General features: G+C 33.4%; 1 protein-coding gene across 2 annotated transcripts in view; it reads right to left on the bottom strand.

Annotated features, from left to right (window-relative positions):
• wwtr1 (WW domain containing transcription regulator 1) overlaps positions 1 to 19,851 on the bottom strand; it is a 74,206-nt gene extending 54,355 nt beyond the window's left edge. The window contains exon 1 of one of the 2 annotated variants that reach the window (XM_005161848.6): positions 19,190 to 19,851. In XM_005161848.6, the coding sequence (XP_005161905.2) occupies positions 19,190 to 19,590 (401 nt within the window). In that variant the 5' untranslated portion in view covers positions 19,591 to 19,851. 2 annotated transcript variants of the gene reach the window in all.
• Between the last annotated feature and the right edge of the window lie 1,938 nt (positions 19,852 to 21,789).

The raw sequence follows: 21,789 nt of genomic DNA, 5'->3' as shown, positions 1-21,789 counted from the left end.
ATAAATTTATTAAATTAAAATAATACATAATTAAATTAAAATAAATAAATAAAATAAAAAAATCTATCAATAAATGAATAAATAAATAAGTAGTATTTGATTTAATCTAAGTTACATAATAGCTAAGTATTTCCCATTTTACAGTGAAGAAATGTATTGAAAGGCTGCTGAACCTCTGTCTGCTTTTGATCAACTATATAACAAAATAGTTTGGTATTTTGCATTTTCGTCAATGACTTGCCTAATTACCCTAACTTTAACCTAGTTAAGCCCTTAAATGTCACTTTAAGCTGAATACTAGTGTCTTGACACAAATACTGTAATCTAAATCTCTGAAGCTGACCCTTTTAGGCTTTGATCCTAACTGTGACGTTTTGGTGACTGTCGCTTTAAATGCAAATGAGATTGTGCTCTTTTCAGAAAGGGGTGGAGCTACAAATGCCTGTGTGTCAGCATAGTTGCAGATTCAAAAACAAGACTGACGTCCTATGCTAATGAGGGAGAGATGGTGACTAGTGGGCGGGGCTTTTCCCCTCTGATGACATCATACAAAGGGAGAATGTCAATCAAAGTGCTTCCTTCATCAAGTCTGATTATAAACAAATACACTTAATACACTTTCACCATTAGAAGCTGCTTATATTCACACACAACTGTGTTTACACCCCTTACAAAAGTGATTTCTGCATAACAGCTCCCCTTTATCGGTAAACTGACAGAGATATGAAGACCGTGTGCTCAGATCCTCCCTGTTAAAAGGTTACAGATGTCTTCCCAGAAGGGGACGGGCATATACACGGGCCAGTACAGATCAGTACAAACCTGCTCTCTTTCTTTAAACGTGGTAAAACACTCAGAAGGACACAAAGCAGTCTCTGTCAAAACACTTCAGCCTCTGTACGCAAACTAAAACACTTCTGAGAGATCCAGCGCTCCGTTCAGACGCTTCCTTTGCTCTCCTGCCAGGCGGACATTAATGAAATCAAAGACCTGGCGCTGGAAATACACTCTCATCTGCTCACTTTTGGGGGGGTTTAATATGTAAAGTGATGGCATCGTGGTGTAAGTTAGGTCTTGGCTTCAAATCTGTGAGGTGTAGACAAATCCTGAGGCTCTTAAAGGGACAGGTCACCTATTCACAAACCTTTTGAGTGGGTGCAAACGTTTGTACGATTTGTTTTTATGTTGAACACAAAAGAACATAGTTTGAAGAATGTTGGAAACCTGTAACCATTGCCTTCCATAGTAGGGAAAGCAAACACTATGGAAGTCAATGGTTACAGGTTTCCAACATTCTTCAAACTATCTTCTTTAGTGTTCAACAGAAGAAAAGAAACTCAAGCAGGTTGGCAACAAGTCAACGTTGAGTAAATGATGACAGAAGTTTTAGATTTAGGTGAACCGTGCCTTTAAAAGGATTAAAATTTACTCACTATCTAATTCAGGTGTTTCCAAAATGAAATTTTCCAAAAGAAAATTTATTTTTCATCTGTTCAACACTAAAGAAGATATTTTGAAGAATGTTGAAACCGATTGACTTCCATAGTGTTTGTTTTTTCTACTATGGAAGTCAATAGTTACCAGCTTCAGCATTCTTCAAAATATCTACTTAGTTTTTGGTGTTAACTGTCCCTTTTTCACACTAAAATTAAAACTGACTCACATTTACTCCTCCTCAAGTGTTTCCAAATCTTTATGGGTTTCTTTCTTCTGTGAAACACAAGAGAAAGCTGAAAACCTGTAACCAAATCCTGAGGCTCTTAAAGGGACAGGTCACCCAATTATAAATCTATCAAGTGGGTACAAACGTTTATGAAATTCATTTTTTATGTTGAACACAAAAGAAGATAGTTTGAAGAATGTTGGAAACCTGTAACCATTGACTTCCATATTAAGGAAAACAAACACTATGGAAGTCAATGGTTACAGGTTTCCAACATTCTTCAAACTATCTTCTTTAGTGTTCAACAGAAGAAAAGAAACTCAAGCAGGTTTGAAACAAGTCAACGTTGAGTAAATGATGACAGAGTTTTTAGATTTAGGTGAACCGTGCCTTTAAAAGGATTAAAATTCACTCACTATCTACCTCAAGTGTTTCCTAAAGAAGATATTTTGAAAAATGCTGAAACCGATTGACTTCCATAGTGTTTGTTTTTCCTACTATGGAAGTCAATAGTTACCAGCTTCAGCATTCTTCAAAATATCTGCTTAGTTTTTGGTGTCAACTGTCCCTTTTTCACACTAAAATTAAAACTGACTCACATTTACTCCTCCTCAAGTGTTTCCAAATCTTTATGGGTTTCTTTCTTCTGTTAAACACAAGAGAAAGCTGAAAACCAGTAACCAAATCCTGAGGCTCTTAAAGGGACAGGTCACCCAATTATAAATATATCAAGTGGGTGCAAACGTTTATACAATTCGTTTTTTATGTTGAACACAAAAGAAGATAGTTTGAAGAATGTTGGAAACCTGTAACTATTCCTTTCCATAGTAAGGAAAGCAAACACTATGGAAGTCAATGGTTACAGGTTTCCAACATTCTTCAAACTATCTTCTTTAGTCTTCGACAGAAGAAAAGAAACTCAAGCAGGTTGGGAACAAGTTACCGTTAAGTAAATGATGACAGAGTTTTTAGTTTTAGGTGAACCGTCTCTTTAAAGGGATTAAAATTCACTCACTATCTACCTCAAGTGTTTCCAAACGGATTTATTTTTCTGTTCAACACTAAAGAAGATATTTTGAAGAATGCTGAAACCGACTGACTTCCATAGTGTTTGTTTGTGTTCTGTTGCACACATGAGAAAGCTGATAGCCAGTTTAAATAATGAGGATTAAACATTAAGTTTAGAGGATCAAGGATTAAACATTAAATCAATTTGACATGATACTGACGAGTTAATAAGGACTAGTAAAAATGTCCTCAATTGTTTTTCTTTGCTTTGAGGATTGTATCAGTAACACTTTAAAATAATGGTACATTAGTCAATCATATGCATTAATCATTTACTATAAAGAACTAACAATCAGTAATGTTTATTACGGGTATTTCTGTATCTTTATTAATGTTAGTTATTCGTATTTAAGTTCAAAAACTTTGGATTTTAACAATAAAGTACGATAAGATGTTCCATACTTAGTTAATGTTAGTCAACACATGAACTAACGGACCACTATTGTTAAGTGTTGCGCAATCATATATAGTAAATCTTTATAGTTGATTTATTTGAGAGTACAACAACAGTCAGTAAAGCTCCGACTTCAAACAAAAGCTGTCGATCATATGGAGCGTAAATATCAGATGCCTTTTCCAGCGTTGGATCAAGCCGTCTCCATCAGCTGCTGCTGCTGTTATTATAGACGTCAGTGAGCTTACTGAGCACTTCACAACACTGGCCTTTGTCTGAAAACACAACACAATGCCACTGACTGTCTGAATGGAGCGCCGTGTGTGTGTGTGTGTGTGTGTGTGTGTGTGTGTGTGTGTGTGTGTGTGAGTGGCTCAACATAAATAAAACAGTTCAGCACTGAGTGTGGTGTGTGTGATTGCCTCCATTTCCAGTCACTAGTCTGTAGCTGAGGGATTTTTGTATATTGTTGTTTGGTAGCTAAGGCGACCGCATAAAAAGTGCATTAGTGCCCGCCCACTTTTTCGACAGCGACGCTTCTGGGAAGTATTTTGTTTTCTTCCTGCACTCAAAAAAATCAACTGGGCATGTATTGGATTTACAAAATAAAAATTTGTCAGACTGAAAAGAACAAATCAAGTTTACGTATGTTAAATGATTAATTCATGTTATTTGAAACTGAATCAAGAAGTAATCAAATGAATTTGATCAGAACATGTTGATTCAATGAGACTGAGACGCTTCAAATCGACAACTCTCACTCTGGAGAGTCACTTCGCGCATATCAGTAGGTGGCGGTAGTGCGTTTGGATGTCACATACGAAAACAACAAGAAGAACTATCCCCGCGTGTTTTCGGCACAGTTTGGCAATTGGTTTTCCCAAGAGCTTGAATGTTATGCATGTTATGTTGTTGGCTAAATGTTTCTTATACATTTTATATTACATATTACAATTTTGGATATTATATAACATTTTGTATCAGAATATTAAAGAAGAAATTTGTTTAAATGTGCATGGTGCCTGCTAAAGGCTATAATAAAAGAAATATATATATATAACATGTTTTCTGTCCTTTTTGTGTTGAATTACTTAATTTTAAATCTTGCTTCATAGTATTATCATTTAAAAAATGTAATTTAAACAACAGGGCGAAGCAGTGGCGCAGTGGGTAGCACGTTTGCCTCACAGCAAGAAGGTCGCTGGTTCGAACCTCCGCTTAGTTGGCGTTTCTGTGTGGAGTTTGCATGTTCTCCCTGCCTTCGCGTGTGTTTCCTCCGGGTGCTCCGGTTTCCCCCACAGTCCAAACACATGTGGTACAGGTGAATTGGGTAGGCTAAATTGTCCGGAGTGTGTGTGTGTGGATGTTTCTCAGAGATGGGCTGCAGCTTGAAGGGCATCCATTGCGTAAAAACTTGCTGGATAAGTTGGCGGTTCATTCCACTGTGGCGACCCCGGATTAATAAAGGGACTAAGCCGACAAGAAAATGAATGAATGAATATAGTTTTGAGGGACCCTTTAAGTACAAATGTGTACCTTTTGAAAAGGTACCACCCCAGTGACAGCTCACATACCTTTATTTCTGAGAGTGTGCGGACGCACAACCCCTGATGAAAGTGACTTTAGCGCAACAGCTCCCCTTTAAGACCGAATTCATTATCCTCACTATCCCTTAAATCTCGATTTCTCCAACTTTATTCGCAGTGAGAGTAGGCCAGCATTTATTTATTTCTGCAGTCCTGCGAGTCTACAAAGACGCTGGTGTTCGGAGTGTTCCACACGACATTTCCTTCGACTCTTAATTGCTTTTATACAGTTTATCTCGGCGAGTCACGCAAGGCCCTGAAGTGTTTCAGGAGGAGAGGAAAAAGAGAAAATCACAGACACAAAGAGACTTTTGTCTTCTGATGGCAGGAGAAAGAGCCAGATGCGGACAAGAACATGAAATATCTTCATGCTTTTCAGATTCGTGCCACAGACAGGAAGCTTCTGCAGTACCACATCTCTACACCTGACGCACACACACACACACACACCAGGAGCTCTGGCATTATTAACTCTTCCCCCGCCAGTGGGTTTAAAAAAGCTTGAAAAAAAAGATTACCACCCAAATTTGACTTCGATAGCCCTCAAAATAATTTCCACTATGAATAGTTTAGTTCCAACCCTGCTCCAACACACTTACCTGTAGGTTTCAAACAAGCCTGAAGGACTCAGTTAGTTTGATCAGGTGTGTTTAATTAGGGTTGGAACTAAACTGTGCAGAGCTGCGGCCCTCCAGGAACTGAGTTTGACACCTGTGGTCTAAATGGAGCTCAGGTCCATTCTGTTTCCACTGATCATTCTTGAGATGTTTCAGCAGCTTCATTGGGGTTCACCTGTGCTCAATTCAGCTGATGGACATGATCTGAAAAGGCACCTGTCTATATAAGAGCCCAGGGTTGACAGTGCATGTCAAAGCACAAACCAAGCATGAAGACAAAGGGACTGTCTGTAGACCTCAGAGACAGAATTGTGGAGGCACAAGGCTGGGGAAGCTTACAGAAACATTTCTGCTGCTCTGAAAGTTCAGCACAGCGGCCTCCATCATCCGTAAGTGGAAGATGTTTAACCACCAGGACTCTTCCTAGAGCCGGCCGGACATCTAACCTGAGCGATCGGGGGAGAAGAGCCTTAGTCAGGGAGGTGATCAATAACCCGATGGTTTCTCTGTCTGAGCTCCAGCGTTCTTCTGTGGAGAGAGGAGAACCTTACAGAAGGACAACCATCTGTGCAGCAATCCACCAATCAGGCATCTGTATGGTAGAGCGGCCAGACGGAAGACACTCCCCGCCTGGAGTTTACCAAAGGAGGACTCTCAGAGCATCAGAAACTAAACTCTCTGCTCTGATCAGACTCAAACTGAAGTGTTTGGAGTGAACGCCAGGCGTTACGTTTGGAGAACAGCAGGCAGCGCTCATCAGCAGGCTAACAGCATCACTACAGTGAAGCATGGTGGTGTTGGCATCATGCTGTGGGGATGTGTTTCAGCAGCAGGAACTGCAAGACTAGTCAGGATAGAGGGAAAGATGAATGCAGCAATGTACAGAGACATCCTGAATCAAAACCTGCTTCAGAGTTGACCTCAGACTGCTCCGTCAAACAGAAATCGTGGGAAAATAATAGGAGTTCAGACTCTAGCTGTATGTGTTTGTTCTCTGGCTAAATCAAAGTGCTGTTACGTGTGTCTGACAGCACATCTGGGCTTCACTAACAGCAGGATTGTGTTTAATAAACCTCTGGTTGCTACAGAAGAAGAGTTGAGTTTAGAGACAGAGCCAGAGAAACATTCCTCTCCTTCTCTTTACATCTAAGGAGCTTTAGGGTGCTTTCACACCTGCCTTATTTAGTTGGATTGAATCGCACTAGAGTTGGTTTCCTCTTTTGGTAGGGTTGGTTTGGGCAGGTGTGAATGCAGCAATCGTACTCGAGTGCGCAGCAAAAGCGGACCAAATAAGCGTACTGAGACCTGCTTGAAGAGGTGGTCTCGGTACGCTTTCAAACGAACCCTGGAGCGGTTAGTTTGTGTTGAGAATATGATCCGTACTAAAACAGGTCGAACCGCAAAAAGTACTGCCCGTTTTGGACTAATCAGCTGCCGTAGGCCGATGCGCTGTGCATTATGGGATATGGAGGAAAATATTAGTTGACAGCGCTTTACCAACAGAGAGAGAGAGAGAGAGAGAGGGGAAAACATTACCTGATGGATCGTTGGTAATATTTCCGCAAGATGACCATGTCGCAGTTTAGCTGAATTAATTCACGCCTCCTCCTGAATGACGAGCGATGCATTAAACACTGTTTTCCAGCCGCGGCCGCGCTTCATTCTCCAAATGTATAGTTTGTCTAAAGCAGGCGCACAATCAGCAGCGCAGTCGTCCCTCCAGAGTAAAATCGACATTTTGTGTCTGCCGGTTTTGTTTACCTGCGGGAGTTCACTGGCATTTTCCCGCACATGAATTCTGACCAATCAATAAGCAGTTTGGGAACTATGTTCAACAACATCTGGCCAATGAGAGATGTGGATTTTGTCAGATGACTGCATTTTGGTTTGTTTCAACTGGTTCGGACCAAAGCCAGCAGTGTGGTGTGAAAACGACCCAAAGACGGCAGAAAATGCAACAATGTATCATTTATTGCGCTTGGTGCGGACCAAATGAAGCCAACTACAGATGTGAAAGCACCCTAAAAAACTTCCGATGTGACTGAAACACACAAACACACACTGATCTGAGGATATATACTGCAGTATCAGCATCATCTCCACTGCCAGCCAAACCAAATCAAACACCGAACAACTAAAGTTCAGCTCAAAATAGGAATGAAGCTGACCCCTGATTTTGAAAAAACAACAACAACAATATAAATCACGAGGAACACATGACGTAATGTGTGTTGTATTGTCTGCAGTGAAATACAAGTCAAAGTTAATTTAGAAATCACCACTTCTTTTGTTTATTTGCATGTCTCATACTGTCACAACCTACTCTGATTTGGTGTTGTATAATAATCGACTTTTTGGCAGTGCTTGTACTTATATGCCTGAGAATGTAAACACAAATGTTTCACATAAACACAAAAGTGAACAATGTGGAAAAAGAGAGCTGCAAGCGATAACAAAAACGTCTTCACGGCTTATCTTTGACATAACAGAGAGAAAAATCAGCATCGACAAAGCCTGAAGGGACGACATTCTGGTGCTTTACGTAGCATCAAAAGCCAGCGTAATTACAGACTGCCTTCGCATAGAGAAAGATCCAGAAACACTTCAATTCTTTCGCCTCACTAGTTCCGATCAAAGTTGTTTCGGTGTACAGGATGTATAAGAAATTAACTAGCGGCTGCAAGATCTTACACGACCTGCCTTTATTTTCTTTTGTGACGTTGGAGAGAAATGGATGGAATATAACAGTAGAGGAGATAGAACAGTTTTAACAAACAATAAAAATAAAACAAATATGAATTTAAATTTTCGTTTGCTTTGTTTTGCCTTTTTTGTTTTGCACTCAAAATCAGTGTTGTGTTGTTTTGCATTTATTTATTTATGACCTTTTAGGCCAATTGTTACTTTCTTCTTTTAACAAACGTTAAAAATAAAACAAATAAAATAAAAATCAAGACGAACCATAAAAAATAAACTTGTTTTTGCTTTGTTTTGCTTTCAGTCAGCATTGTGTTGTTTTGCCTTGTTGTTTTGTTTTATTTAATTATTTATTTCTTCTTGATCTTTTTAGGCAAGTTGTTTACTTTCTTCTATGAAGTTTCAGAAAGTTGCACAGAATGAGATAAAAGAAAAGCTAAAAACATTCAAAAATAAATTAAAAATCAAGACAATACAATTAATAAACTTGTTTTTGCTTTGTTTTGTCTTTTTGCTTTGATTTCAAAGTCAGCATTTTGTGTATTCTGCAGTTATTTATTTGTGATCATTCAGGCCTTTTGTTTTCTTTTTTCCATGAAGTTTTACAGAGTTGGACAGAATAAGATATAAACAACAAAACATAAAAAATAAATGAAAATCAAGAATAAACAAAATGAAAATGAAACTTGCTGTTTGCTTTTGTGCTGCATTTTTTGTTTTGCTTTCAAAGTCAGCGTTGTGCTATTTTGCCTTTTTTATTTATTCATGACCTTTTATGCCATTTGTTTATGTTTTTCCATGAAGTTTCACAAAGTCGGACAGAATACGGTAAAGAAACAAGCTAACAAACATTAAAAATAAAATAAAAAATAAAATACAAATGAATAAAGTATAAAATATAATGTTGTTTGCTTTGTTTTGCTTTCAAAGTCAGCATTGTGTTCATTTTGCCTTTATTTATTTACGTATTTATTTGTTTATGTTTGATCTTACAGGCCGGTTGTTTACTTTCTTTCATGAAACCTTGTGAAGTTGGACAAAATAAGATTAAAGAAAAGAAATAAACAACATGTTTTACAAATGATAAAAAATAAAATAAAAAATAAATATAGATATAAAAATTTATGTTTGCTTTGTTTTGCCTTTTTTGTTTGGCTTTCAAAGTCAGCGTTTTTTTATTTATGATTTTTAGGTCAATTGTTTACTTTCTCCCATTAAGTTTCACACAGTTGGACAGAATACGATTAAAAAGAAGCCAACAAACGTTAAAACTAAAAATAAACTTGTTTTTGCTTTGTTTAGTTTCAGGATTGTGTTGTTTTGCCTTGTTGATTTGTCTTATTTGTTTATTTATGATTTTTTAGGTCAATTGTTTTTTTTCTTCCATGAAGTTTAACGAAGTTGGACAGAATAAGATAAAAATGCCATAAAATAATTCAAAAATAAAACAAAAATCAAGACAATTGATTTTTGTTGCTTTTTCTGTCTTTTTGTTTTGATTTTAAAGTCAGCATTGTGCTGTTTTATTTATTTGTTTGTTTATTTCTGATCTTACAGGCTGATTGTTTACTTTCTTTCATGAAGCTTTGTGAAGTAGGAGAAAATAAGATTAAAGAAAAGAAATAAACAACATGTTTAATAAATGATAAATAAAATAAAAATAAATAAAGATATAAAAATGTATGTATGTTTGCTTTGCCTTTTTTGTTTTGCTTTCAAAGTCAGTGTTGTCTTGTTTGGCCTTTATTTATTTATTTGTTTATTTGTTTGTTTATTTATTATTTATTTATTTGTTTGTTTGTTTATGATCTTTCAGGCAGATTGTTTACTTTTATCCATAAAGTTTCACAAAGTTAAACAGAATACACTAAAAGAGAAGCTAACAAACATTAAAAATAAAACAGAAACACAATAAAAATCAAGACAAAACAAAAAAAATTACTTTGTTGTTTGCTTTGTTTTGCCTTTTTTTTTTTGCTTTTAAAGGCAGCATTGTGTTTATTCTGCCTTGATATATTTATTTGATGATTTCACAGGCTGATTGTTTACTTTCTTCGTGAAGTTGGACAGAATACACTAAAAGGGAAGATATCTTACATTAATTAAGCTAATTTTGTCTGCAGATGATAGACTAATTACTGGCATAGATAAAGACAGTAGAGCAACAGTATAAATGGAGTCTAACAGCTTTCGCATACATAACAAAAAATGAATCAAATGTATAGTCTTCATTGTATTACATTATTAAATATAACAAGTGTTTGGTGAAGCTACAAAAATGCAGTAACTCCTTGTGCCCAAACTCGCACAGTCTTACCCCTTAAAAGCACTGATAAGCTTTATTCATTTATTTTATATTTATTTATGTTTTGTTTTTTAGGGTTAAAGTAAAATGACTCCACTGGTCAGCTATAGTCCTGACCCCACATTACAGATCATGCGATGTGACTACTGGGGATGATGCGCACATTGTGATCATCGAGGCTAAAACGATATATTGTGCAGCTTATATTAATCAATTAATTTAAATATTTATTTATTTATTATTTTACAGGCCGATTGATTGCTTTCTTATAAACTAATCGCTTTAAAATGTAGATATTTGGACGAGAAACAAGGCATAAATCATAAACATTACATATAAACACAGTAATTAAATACAATTCTGTGGCTCCTGCTCGACTATAATTCAGACTCAACAAGATGTGACTATTGTGGACTCACACATTGCTATATCCATGCTGAAAACACACACTGAGCACTACTAAACTCAATAATTTCAAAGACATTTGAGCTCCAGAGTTACAAATATATCTAGAAAGACAGAATGAGGGGGGTTTGTGAGATCCGCAGACCCTCATATATGAGGAGAACCAACAGCTGCAACAATCCAGAGAATATCAGCCTCTTACAGACACATTACTGACTTCCTGAGACGCCGCTAACTATTGTATTTTCCCCTTCAGAGGGAAAAACATATCTGTGCAGATGAGGTTGATGACATTAGCTGTGTTTCCACACACCTATTTTTATGCGCATTATGGAAAATTTCACTCCTGTGTTGGTGTGGGTTTCCTCCGGGTGCTCTGGGTTCCCCCACAGTCCAAACACATGCGCTATAGGGGAATTGATGAACCAGTGTGTGTGTGTGTGAATGTGTATAGGGATGTTTTGCAGCTGGAAGGGGATGTGTTGTGTAAAACATATGCTGGAATCGTTGGTGGTTCATTCCGCTGTGGCGACCTCAGATAAATAAGGGATTAAGCTGAAGGAAAATGAATGAATGAATGGAAAATTTCATTTAAAACTGCTTAATGGAAACTCTAAGGTGAGCTGAATTCTGAAAATGCGCCTTGAAAAACATATGAGCACATTTGAGCAGGGTAAACTTTAATCTGACATGTTGTTTTGGTCGTTTCTAAAACCCCTCAGTCAAAGTTCATCATCACAGTGCTTCAGTATTATTAGTATTATTACTATTATTATATTAATACCTCCAGAACTGTGAGCGACTGAGTAAATCTGTTGATTTTAAAGCGATTAGTTGACTCTACTTATAATAAGTGAGTAAATCTGTTGATTTTAAAGCGATTAGTTGACTTTACTTATAATAAGTGAGTAAATCTGTTGATTTTAAAGCGATTAGTTGACTTATAATAAGTGAGTAAATCTGTTGATTTTAAAGCGATTAGTTGACTTTACTTATAATAAGTGAGTAAATCTGTTGATTTTAAAGCGATTAGTTGACTTTACTTATAATAAGTGAGTAAACCTGTTGATTTTAAAGCGATTAGTTGACTTTACTTATAATAAGTGAGTAAATCTGTTGATTTTAAAGCGATTAGTTGACTTTACTTATAATAGGTAAGTAAATCTGTTGATTTTAAAGCGATTAGTTGACTTTACTTATAATAGGTAAGTAAATCTGTTGATTTTAAAGCGATTAGTTGACTTTACTTATAATAGGTAAGTAAACCTGTTGATTTTAAAGCGATTAGTTGACTTTACTTATATTAAGTGAGTAAACCTGTTGATTTTAAAGCGATTAATTGACTTTACTTATAATAAGTGAGTAAACCTGTTGATTTTAAAGCGATTAGTTGACTTTACTTATAATAAGTGAGTAAATCTGTTGATTTTAAAGCGATTAGTTGACTTTACTTATAATAAGTGAGTAAACCTGTTGATTTTAAAGCGATTAGTTGACTTTACTTATAATAAGTGAGTAAACCTGTTGATTTTAAAGCGATTAGTTGACTTTACTTATAATAAGTGAGTAAATCTGTTGATTTTAAAGCGATTAGTTGACTTTACTTATAATAGGTAAGTAAATCTGTTGATTTTAAAGCGATTAGTTGACTTTACTTATAATAGGTAAGTAAACCTGTTGATTTTAAAGCGATTAGTTGACTTTACTTATATTAAGTGAGTAAACCTGTTGATTTTAAAGCGATTAATTGACTTTACTTATAATAAGTGAGTAAACCTGTTGATTTTAAAGCGATTAGTTGACTTTACTTATAATAAGTGAGTAAACCTGTTGATTTTAAAGCGATTAGTTGACTTTACTTATAATAAGTGAGTAAACCTGTTGATTTTAAAGCGATTAGTTGACTTTACTTATAATAGGTGAGTAAATCTGTTTGTTTTAAAGCGATTAGTTGACTTTACTTATAATAGGTGAGTAAACCTGTTGATTTTAAAGCGATTAGTTGACTTTACTTATAACAAGTGAGTAAACCTGTTGATTTTAAAGCGATTAGTTGACTTTACTTATAACAAGTGAGTAAACCTGTTGATTTTAAAGCGATTAGTTGACTTTACTTATAACAAGTGAGTAAACCTGTTGATTTTAAAGCGATTAGTTGACTTTACTTATAACAAGTGAGTAAACCTGTTGATTTTAAAGCGATTAGTTGACTTATAATAAGTGAGTAAACCTGTTGATTTTAAAGCGATTAGTTGACTTTACTTATAATAAGTGAGTAAACCTGTTGATTTTAAAGCGATTAGTTGACTTTACTTATAATAAGTGAGTAAACCTGTTGATTTTAAAGCGATTAGTTGACTTTACTTATAATAAGTGAGTAAACCTGTTGATTTTAAAGCGATTAGTTGACTTTACTTATAATAAGTGAGTAAACCTGTTGATTTTAAAGCGATTAGTTGACTTTACTTATAATAGGTGAGTAAACCTGTTGATTTTAAAGCGATTAATTGACTTTACTTATAATAAGTGAGTAAATCTGTTGATTTTAAAGCGATTAGTTGACTTTACTTATAATAAGTGAGTAAACCTGTTGATTTTAAAGCGATTAGTTGACTTTACTTATAATAAGTGAGTAAACCTGTTGATTTTAAAGCGATTAGTTGACTTTACTTATAATAGGTGAGTAAACCTGTTGATTTTAAAGCGATTAATTGACTTTACTTATAATAAGTGAGTAAATCTGTTGATTTTAAAGCGATTAGTTGACTTTACTTATAATAAGTGAGTAAACCTGTTGATTTTAAAGCGATTAATTGACTTTACTTATAATAAGTGAGTGAATCTGTTGATTTTAAAGCCATTAGTTGACTTTACTTATAAGTGAGTAAACCTGTTGATTTTAAAGCGATTAGTTGACTTTACTTATAATAAGTGAGTAAACCTGTTGATTTTAAAGCGATTAGTTGACTTTACTTATAATAAGTGAGTAAACCTGTTGATTTTAAAGCGATTAGTTGACTTTACTTATAATAGGTGAGTAAACCTGTTGATTTTAAAGCGATTAGTTGACTTTACTTATAATAGGTGAGTAAACCTGTTGATTTTAAAGCGATTAATTGACTTTACTTATAATAAGTGAGTAAATCTGTTGATTTTAAAGCGATTAGTTGACTTTACTTATAATAAGTGAGTAAACCTGTTGATTTTAAAGCGATTAGTTGACTTTACTTATAATAAGTGAGTAAACCTGTTGATTTTAAAGCGATTAGTTGACTCTACTTATAATAAGTGAGTAAACCTGTTGATTTTAAAGCGATTAATTGACTTTACTTATAATAAGTGAGTAAATCTGTTGATTTTAAAGCGATTAGTTGACTTTACTTATAATAAGTGAGTAAATCTGTTGATTTTAAAGCGATTAGTTGACTTTACTTATAATAAGTGAGTAAACCTGTTGATTTTAAAGCGATTAGTTGACTTTACTTATAATAAGTGAGTAAATCTGTTGCTTTTAAAGCGAGTATGTGATTTGGGATGCACCTTTTGACTCATGTTTTCTGAGATCATGAGAATGAACTTATGATTACACGTATGGCCGTAATGACAATACTCTGTGATGCCAACAGCCATATTTGAAAGTCATGGGAAGTGAAAATAAGGCTTTTGACTCACTGCATAGAAACACTGCTTTATTTGTAAATGTTTTGTGCCATATTCCAGTTTTGCGCATAAATCTAATTCACTTCTTTGGATGGAAACACAGCTATTGATAATCTGTGCACAGGCTGGTCATTACTGTCTGGTCCGCTCTGCTCTTTCTGTCTGTTTTTAATTGCAGGGCGGTGTGGAGCTGAATGTGCGGCAAGTCCTGGCACGCTTTCCTCATTCTCACACTCACAGTCTCAGGTGAAAGAAGAGAAAAAAACTCAGGAGAGAAGAAAACTTATGAGTGTAGAGCTGCAGACACACTGTCCTAATAAAGCCCAACAATTAACATTAACAGTTGGTTAACCTGTTGATTTTAAAGCGATTAGTTGACTTTACTTATAATAGGTGAGTAAATCTGTTGCTTTTAAAGCGATTAGTTGACTTTACTTATATTAAGTGAGTAAACCTGTTGATTTTAAAGCGATTAGTTGACTTTACTTATAATAAGTGAGTAAACCTGTTGATTTTAAAGCGATTAGTTGACTTTACTTATAACAAGTGAGTAAACCTGTTGATTTTAAAGCGATTAGTTGACTTTACTTATAATAAGTGAGTAAACCTGTTGATTTTAAAGCGATTAGTTGACTTTACTTATAATAAGTGAGTAAACCTGTTGATTTTAAAGCGATTAGTTGACTTATAATAAGTGAGTAAACCTGTTGATTTTAAAGCGATTAGTTGACTTTACTTATAATAAGTGAGTAAACCTGTTGATTTTAAAGCGATTAGTTGACTTTACTTATAATAAGTGAGTAAACCTGTTGATTTTAAAGCGATTAGTTGACTTTACTTATAATAAGTGAGTAAACCTGTTGATTTTAAAGCGATTAGTTGACTTTACTTATAATAAGTGAGTAAACCTGTTGATTTTAAAGCAATTAGTTGACTTTACTTATAATAAGTGAGTAAATCTGTTGATTTTAAAGCGATTAGTTGACTTTACTTATAATAAGTGAGTAAATCTGTTGATTTTAAAGCGATTAGTTGACTTTACTTATAATAAGTGAGTAAATCTGTTGATTTTAAAGCGATTAGTTGACTTTACTTATAATAAGTGAGTAAATCTGTTGATTTTAAAGCGATTAGTTGACTTTACTTATAATAAGTGAGTAAATCTGTTGATTTTAAAGCGATTAGTTGACTTTACTTATAATAAGTGAGTAAATCTGTTGATTTTAAAGCGATTAGTTGACTTTACTTATAATAAGTGAGTAAATCTGTTGATTTTAAAGCGATTAGTTGACTTTACTTATAATAAGTGAGTAAATCTGTTGATTTTAAAGCGATTAGTTGACTTTACTTATAATAAGTGAGTAAATCTGTTGATTTTAAAGCGATTAGTTGACTTTACTTATAATAAGTGAGTAAATCTGTTGATTTTAAAGCGATTAGTTGACTTTACTTATAATAAGTGAGTAAATCTGTTGATTTTAAAGCGATTAGTTGACTTTACTTATAATAAGTGAGTAAATCTGTTGATTTTAAGGCTATTAGTTGACTTTACTTACATAAAAGAGAGTGATCCCCTGGCTTTCTATTGCAAATAGTTGACTTTACTTAAAAGTGAGTAAACCTGTTGTCTTAAAATTAAGTAAATTAACTATGTGCAGAATTATAAAGTCAACTAATTGCTTTAAAAGCAATGGGTTTACTCAATTTTTATAAATAAAGTCAACTCATCCGTTGTTTTACAGTGTAGATTAACACATATGTGAGATCTGATGTTGGTCTCTTTTGTCAGCAAATCAGAGGCATTAAAGCATTTAAACTTAGAGTTTTTCAAAACAGCGACCCTGCAGAGTTAATCTGAGTTACTGACCCACAGTGGACGTCCCACCGAGGTGATCACAGACTAATCAGCCCTACTGAATCAGATAAGCAGAGAGTCCCCGGGGCCACAGAAGAATAGCTGTCTCATTCCTCAAGAGACGCAAGTCAAAACACACACATTTACATTCAGACACACTGCAGATAGCTGAACTCAGATATGCTAAACACATCCTTATCAAGGTGAGAGAGAGCCTTGATCATGCCAAACATGTGTTGCACATGACAGCCAGCAAGACCGAGTGTTTTTGTCTTTCAGATCCACACCCAGATACTCTTTCTGTGTGTTTCCAACCCACGCCTTCAGCTGCAGTCTGTTCAGAGGTCAAAACTAAACCTGAAGCGTGACTGCGGAGATTTCATCAGTGTGAACAGGCACTGATTCAGATCGCGAACCAGATTGGAGATTACATTATTTTTAATCTCAAAAAACCTTATGATTATAGACGAACTAACATGCAAATCAATACATTGCTTGGAGAGCCTGAAGTAAATGACACTCATGAATATTCAATCAATCAAAGCCCATCGTCAATTCTGAATTATTCAGTAAAACCTCTTTTGTTCTTAAACAGTATTAAAATTTAACTATTTAGATTTATGTTACCATACTATATAAGTACACATTTAAATATTATTATTATTATTATTATTGTCAGAAGTTTTAGTAGTAGTAGTATTAAATAAGACAAAGAAAATTAGCAAAAATAAATAAATGCATAGATTTAAAACAAATAACTTGAGCACTTAGAATACATGAAGTAAATGAAGCTCATGAATATTCAATTAGCCAAATCAAAGTCCTCATCATCGATACTAAATTATTAAGTAAAATTATCTTTTATCTAAATTTACGCTTGAATTACCATACTATATAAATACATATTTAAATACTATTATTATTATTATTATTACCATTATTATTACTGTTATGGTTATTATAAGTATTACTATTATTAATATTATTAATGTTGTTTTTATTATTAAATAAGACAAAGAAAATTTGCAAAAATAAATAAATGCTTGAATTTCCATACTATATAAGAACATATTTAAAAATTATTCTTTTTATTATTATTAAGATTATTAATATCATTACTGTTATGATTATTATTATCATTATTATTAGTAGTATTATTATTATTACTGTTATGATTACTATTATTATTATTATTATTACTGTTATGATTAATAATAATAATAATAATAATATTACTATTATATTATTATTGTTATGATTATCATTATTATTATTAAATAAGACAAAAAATTGCTAAATAAATAAATGCATAGATTTAAAACAAATAACTTGAGTACTTGGAATACATGAAGTAAATGAACCTCATGAATATTCAATTAGTCAAATCAAAGTCCTCATCATAGATACTAAACTAATAAGTAAAATTATCTTTTAATACTAAAATTAAACAGTACTAAAATTTAACTATTTAATTTTACGCTTGAATTACCATACTATATAAGTACATATTTAAATACTATTATTATTATTAATATTACTGTTATAATGATGATGATTTTTATTATTATTATTACTGTTATTATTATTATTATTATTATTAATTATATTATTATTATTATTATTATTGAAATATTGAATACAATATTTAAAAAAAATTAATTATATGTATATATAATTGTATATATGTATATAGTCATTACAATATAATATAATATAAAAATATATAATATAATAACAGTACGTATTGTTCATTATTCACTTTTGTTTACGTTTCTCCCCATTTGTTAGCATATAAATAAAGCAGATTTATAAACAAACCCTGTAGGCTAGAAAGTAAATGCGTCTGTATGTACTCCAGTAACTGGTTTATGGCAGAGTTAATGTAAACTGTGTGCAGCAATGTCCAGGAATAACCAACTATTACTTGAGAAAGTACTTCTGGCCAGTGGGGTGAAGATGAATTTTAGTAATATAATATAATATAATTAATATAATTAATATAATATAATACAATATAATATAATATAATATAATTAATATAATATAATATAATATAATATAATATAATATAATATAATATAATTTTACACCCAGCATACAATGTACAGAGGGAAAAATAAGTATTGAACACGTCACCATTTTTCTCAGAAAACATATTTCAGAAGGTGCTGTTGACTTAGTGTTTACACCGGATGTTGGTAACAACCAAATAAATCCATATATGCAAAGAAAACAAAACTATTACGTTTACCAATGAAGTTCCGTGTCGTAAAATGAAATGACGCAGGGAAAAAGTACTGAACACATGAAGAAAGGGAGGTGTAGAAAGACATGGAAAGCCCGGACAGCAGCTGAAATCTCTCAGTAGTTCTTCAGCAACCCTCCGCCCTTCCTCAGTGTAACATTTTAGCAAGGCAATGATCCAAAACACAGCCAAGCAGCCTCTCAGATGCTTACAGAGAAAATCAAGCTGTAGAATGGCCCAGCCAATCACCTGACCTAAATCTAATAGAGAATACAAGATAAAGCTCAGATTTAATAGACGAGACCCACAGAAGCATCAAGATTTTGACACTGTCTGTGAGAAACTCACACTTGAGTAATGCATGTGCCTTCTATCTCCATATCAGAGGAGCCTTTAAAAAAGACTTTTATTTACAGTATTAAATACATTCCAGTAGTTCAGTACTTGTATTATTTCATTGTTATTACACAGAACTCACTTTTGTTTTGTTTTATTTCGTTTTTATGTTTGTATTGTTTTGGTTTCTACCAAAATCTGGTTAAACTCCATGTCAACAGCTCCTTTATGAATATTATTCCCAGGAAATCAAAACAGGACCGTGTTCAGTACTCATTCCCCCCACTGTATGCACTCCACTAACTGGTAATGTGAACTAAACAGTGTGCAGGAATGTCCAGTAATAACGAACTCTTACTTGAGAAAGTACGTCTGGCCGTTGGGGGTGAAGGCCATCTCCCACCCAGGGGGCAGCGGCAGCTCCTCGGCCACATCGCAGGACTGGTGCCGGGTGTGGGAGTGGAGTCTCCCGGGGCTCGGGCCGCTCACGGAGCCCGCCGGCAGCTGTAGGGACGCCGGAGATGAGCGCGAGCGAAAGTGGACCCTCGGCGGGAGAGAACCGGAATCCGCGCTGGACTGCCGGGAGTGGGAGCCCGAGTCCGGCTCCTGGAAGAAAGACTGCGGCATATCCTTGTTCCTCCAGGAGCTCGGTTTCGGGTTCATGACCGAGTTAAAAAGAGCCTCCAGATCCGTGTCCAGGTCTTTGGCGACATGGATCACCTGGTGGCCCGGTATCGGCTGGAGAGGATTACCGCTCATGGTCAAAACAAACTTCGATTAAAATGGCCGATGGAAAAAAAAAATTCCTGTAGGAACTTTTCCTGTTTTTCGTCCTTAAGTAGTTTCAGCCGAGTTGAAAAGTGTTTGTAAGTCGTCGAAAAGTTGTCATAAAGCTAGAAAGGCGTTTGTCATGTTGTCCCGCGTGGAGTTTGGAGAGTTTTTTGTTCCTCCTGCGTCCGATCGCGGAGTTTCTGAAAGTTTGTAAACTCAAGCCTCTCTCTCTCTCTCTCTCTCTCTCTCAGTCTCTCTCTCTCTCTCTCAGTCTGAGCGGCTCCTGTGTCTGTCTGTCTGTCAGTTTATGAATATTCAATCACGTCTCCAGCCCCTCATGAATATTCAATGAGCCAGTTATGTACGCTTTCGTTCATAAACAAAACGCAACGATGGATGTTCAGCATTGGAAGTTGACGAATACGTTTTTCAAACATAACAACATTGAAGAAGTCTCCTACAAAATGTCTAGAATTTATCCTGCTAAACACGTTTTGAAAAAAAAAATACTTAATGTACCAGATTTATATGTGCGAGTTAAATTTAATTCAGTTCTGTTGTTAATTATCTGTGTATAATATATAGTGTATTCCTCTGTTTAAATAAAAAAAATAGAAAAACAATGGATTTTACAGGGTTAAGTAACTGATAGGCTAAACTTTTATTTTGTTTTTTATTTTGTTATTGTTTTGATTCGCAGTGTTGCTGGCATTCAGATTATTACACACATCTAAACATTTTTTTTAAATAAATTATATCTACTTGGCGATTTGAATTTTTTCTTGAATTGCCATACTACTACTACTACAAAAATATATATAGGCTAAACTTTTATTTTGTGCGTGTATATATATAGTTTAAAAATAGTATTATAGATTTAATATTAGATTTAAAAGCTTATTTTAAAATAAGATAAAAATGAATGCATATATAAACACTACATTTTTCCCATTAAATATTAGTAATATTGTAATAACATAAATTAAATAAAGTTTAAAAATAAATAAGATTAAAAACAATAATTTGGTCCCATTATAGACAACAGTTACTTTGTTATTGTTGATATAACACACATCTAAACATTTTATTTAAATCAGTTATATCTAGTTGGCGATTTAGTTCTTGAAGTACCATACTATTAAAATATTAATATTAGTATTAAATATTAGTAAGTTACATTGTAATAATATGTTAAATAAGACAAAAGAAATAAATGCATACATAAAAAAATATAAATTTCTCCCAATAAATATGAATAATATTGCAAGTATATAATAAATAAGACAAATGAAATAAACACATACATAAAAAAAATATTAATTTGTCCCAATAAATATTAATAATATTGCAATTATATGATAAATAAGACAAAGGAAATAAACGCATACATAAAAAAATAGTAATCTGTCCCAATAAATATTGGTCATATTGTAATTTTATAATAAATAAGACAAATAAAATAAACTCACACATATATTTTTAAATTTGTCTCAATAAATAATAATAATAATAATGCAATTACATGTTAAATAAGATAAATAAAATGTATGCATACATAAAAAACCATTACATTATAGACGGCAATGAGTGTTAACTCCGCTAACAGGCTAAACTTTTATTTTGTTATTGTTTTAAACCGCAGTGTTGTTGATTTGCAGATTTTAACACACATTTAAACATTTTATTTTGTTAAATTATATCTAGTTGGTGATTTAAATTAGTTATTGAGTTACTACACTACTAAAAATATTATTAAATGTATTAGTATTAAATATTAGAAAGAGTTACATTGCAATTGTATGATAAATAAGACAAACGAAATAAATGCACACATAAAAAATATTAATTAAAGGAAATAAACACATAGATGAAAAATATTAATTTGTCCAAATAAATATTAGTAATATTGTAAATTACATGATAAATTAGACAAAGGAAATAAACGCATACATAAAAAAATATTAAATAATCCCAATAAATATTAATAACATTGTAATTATATGATAAATAAGACAGGAAATAAAAGCATACATAAAAAAGTATTAAATTGTCCAAATAAATATTAGTAATATTGTAATTATATGATAAATAAGACAAAGGAAATATTAATTTGCCCCAATAAACATTAATAATACTTTAAATTTATGATAAATAAGAAAAAAGAAATATTTGTATTAGTAATATTGT

This window comes from Danio rerio, chromosome 22, assembly GCF_049306965.1.
Source record: "Danio rerio strain Tuebingen ecotype United States chromosome 22, GRCz12tu, whole genome shotgun sequence".
NCBI classification, from domain to species: domain Eukaryota; kingdom Metazoa; phylum Chordata; class Actinopteri; order Cypriniformes; family Danionidae; genus Danio; species Danio rerio.
This window is presented reverse-complemented; position numbering and strand designations above follow the sequence as displayed.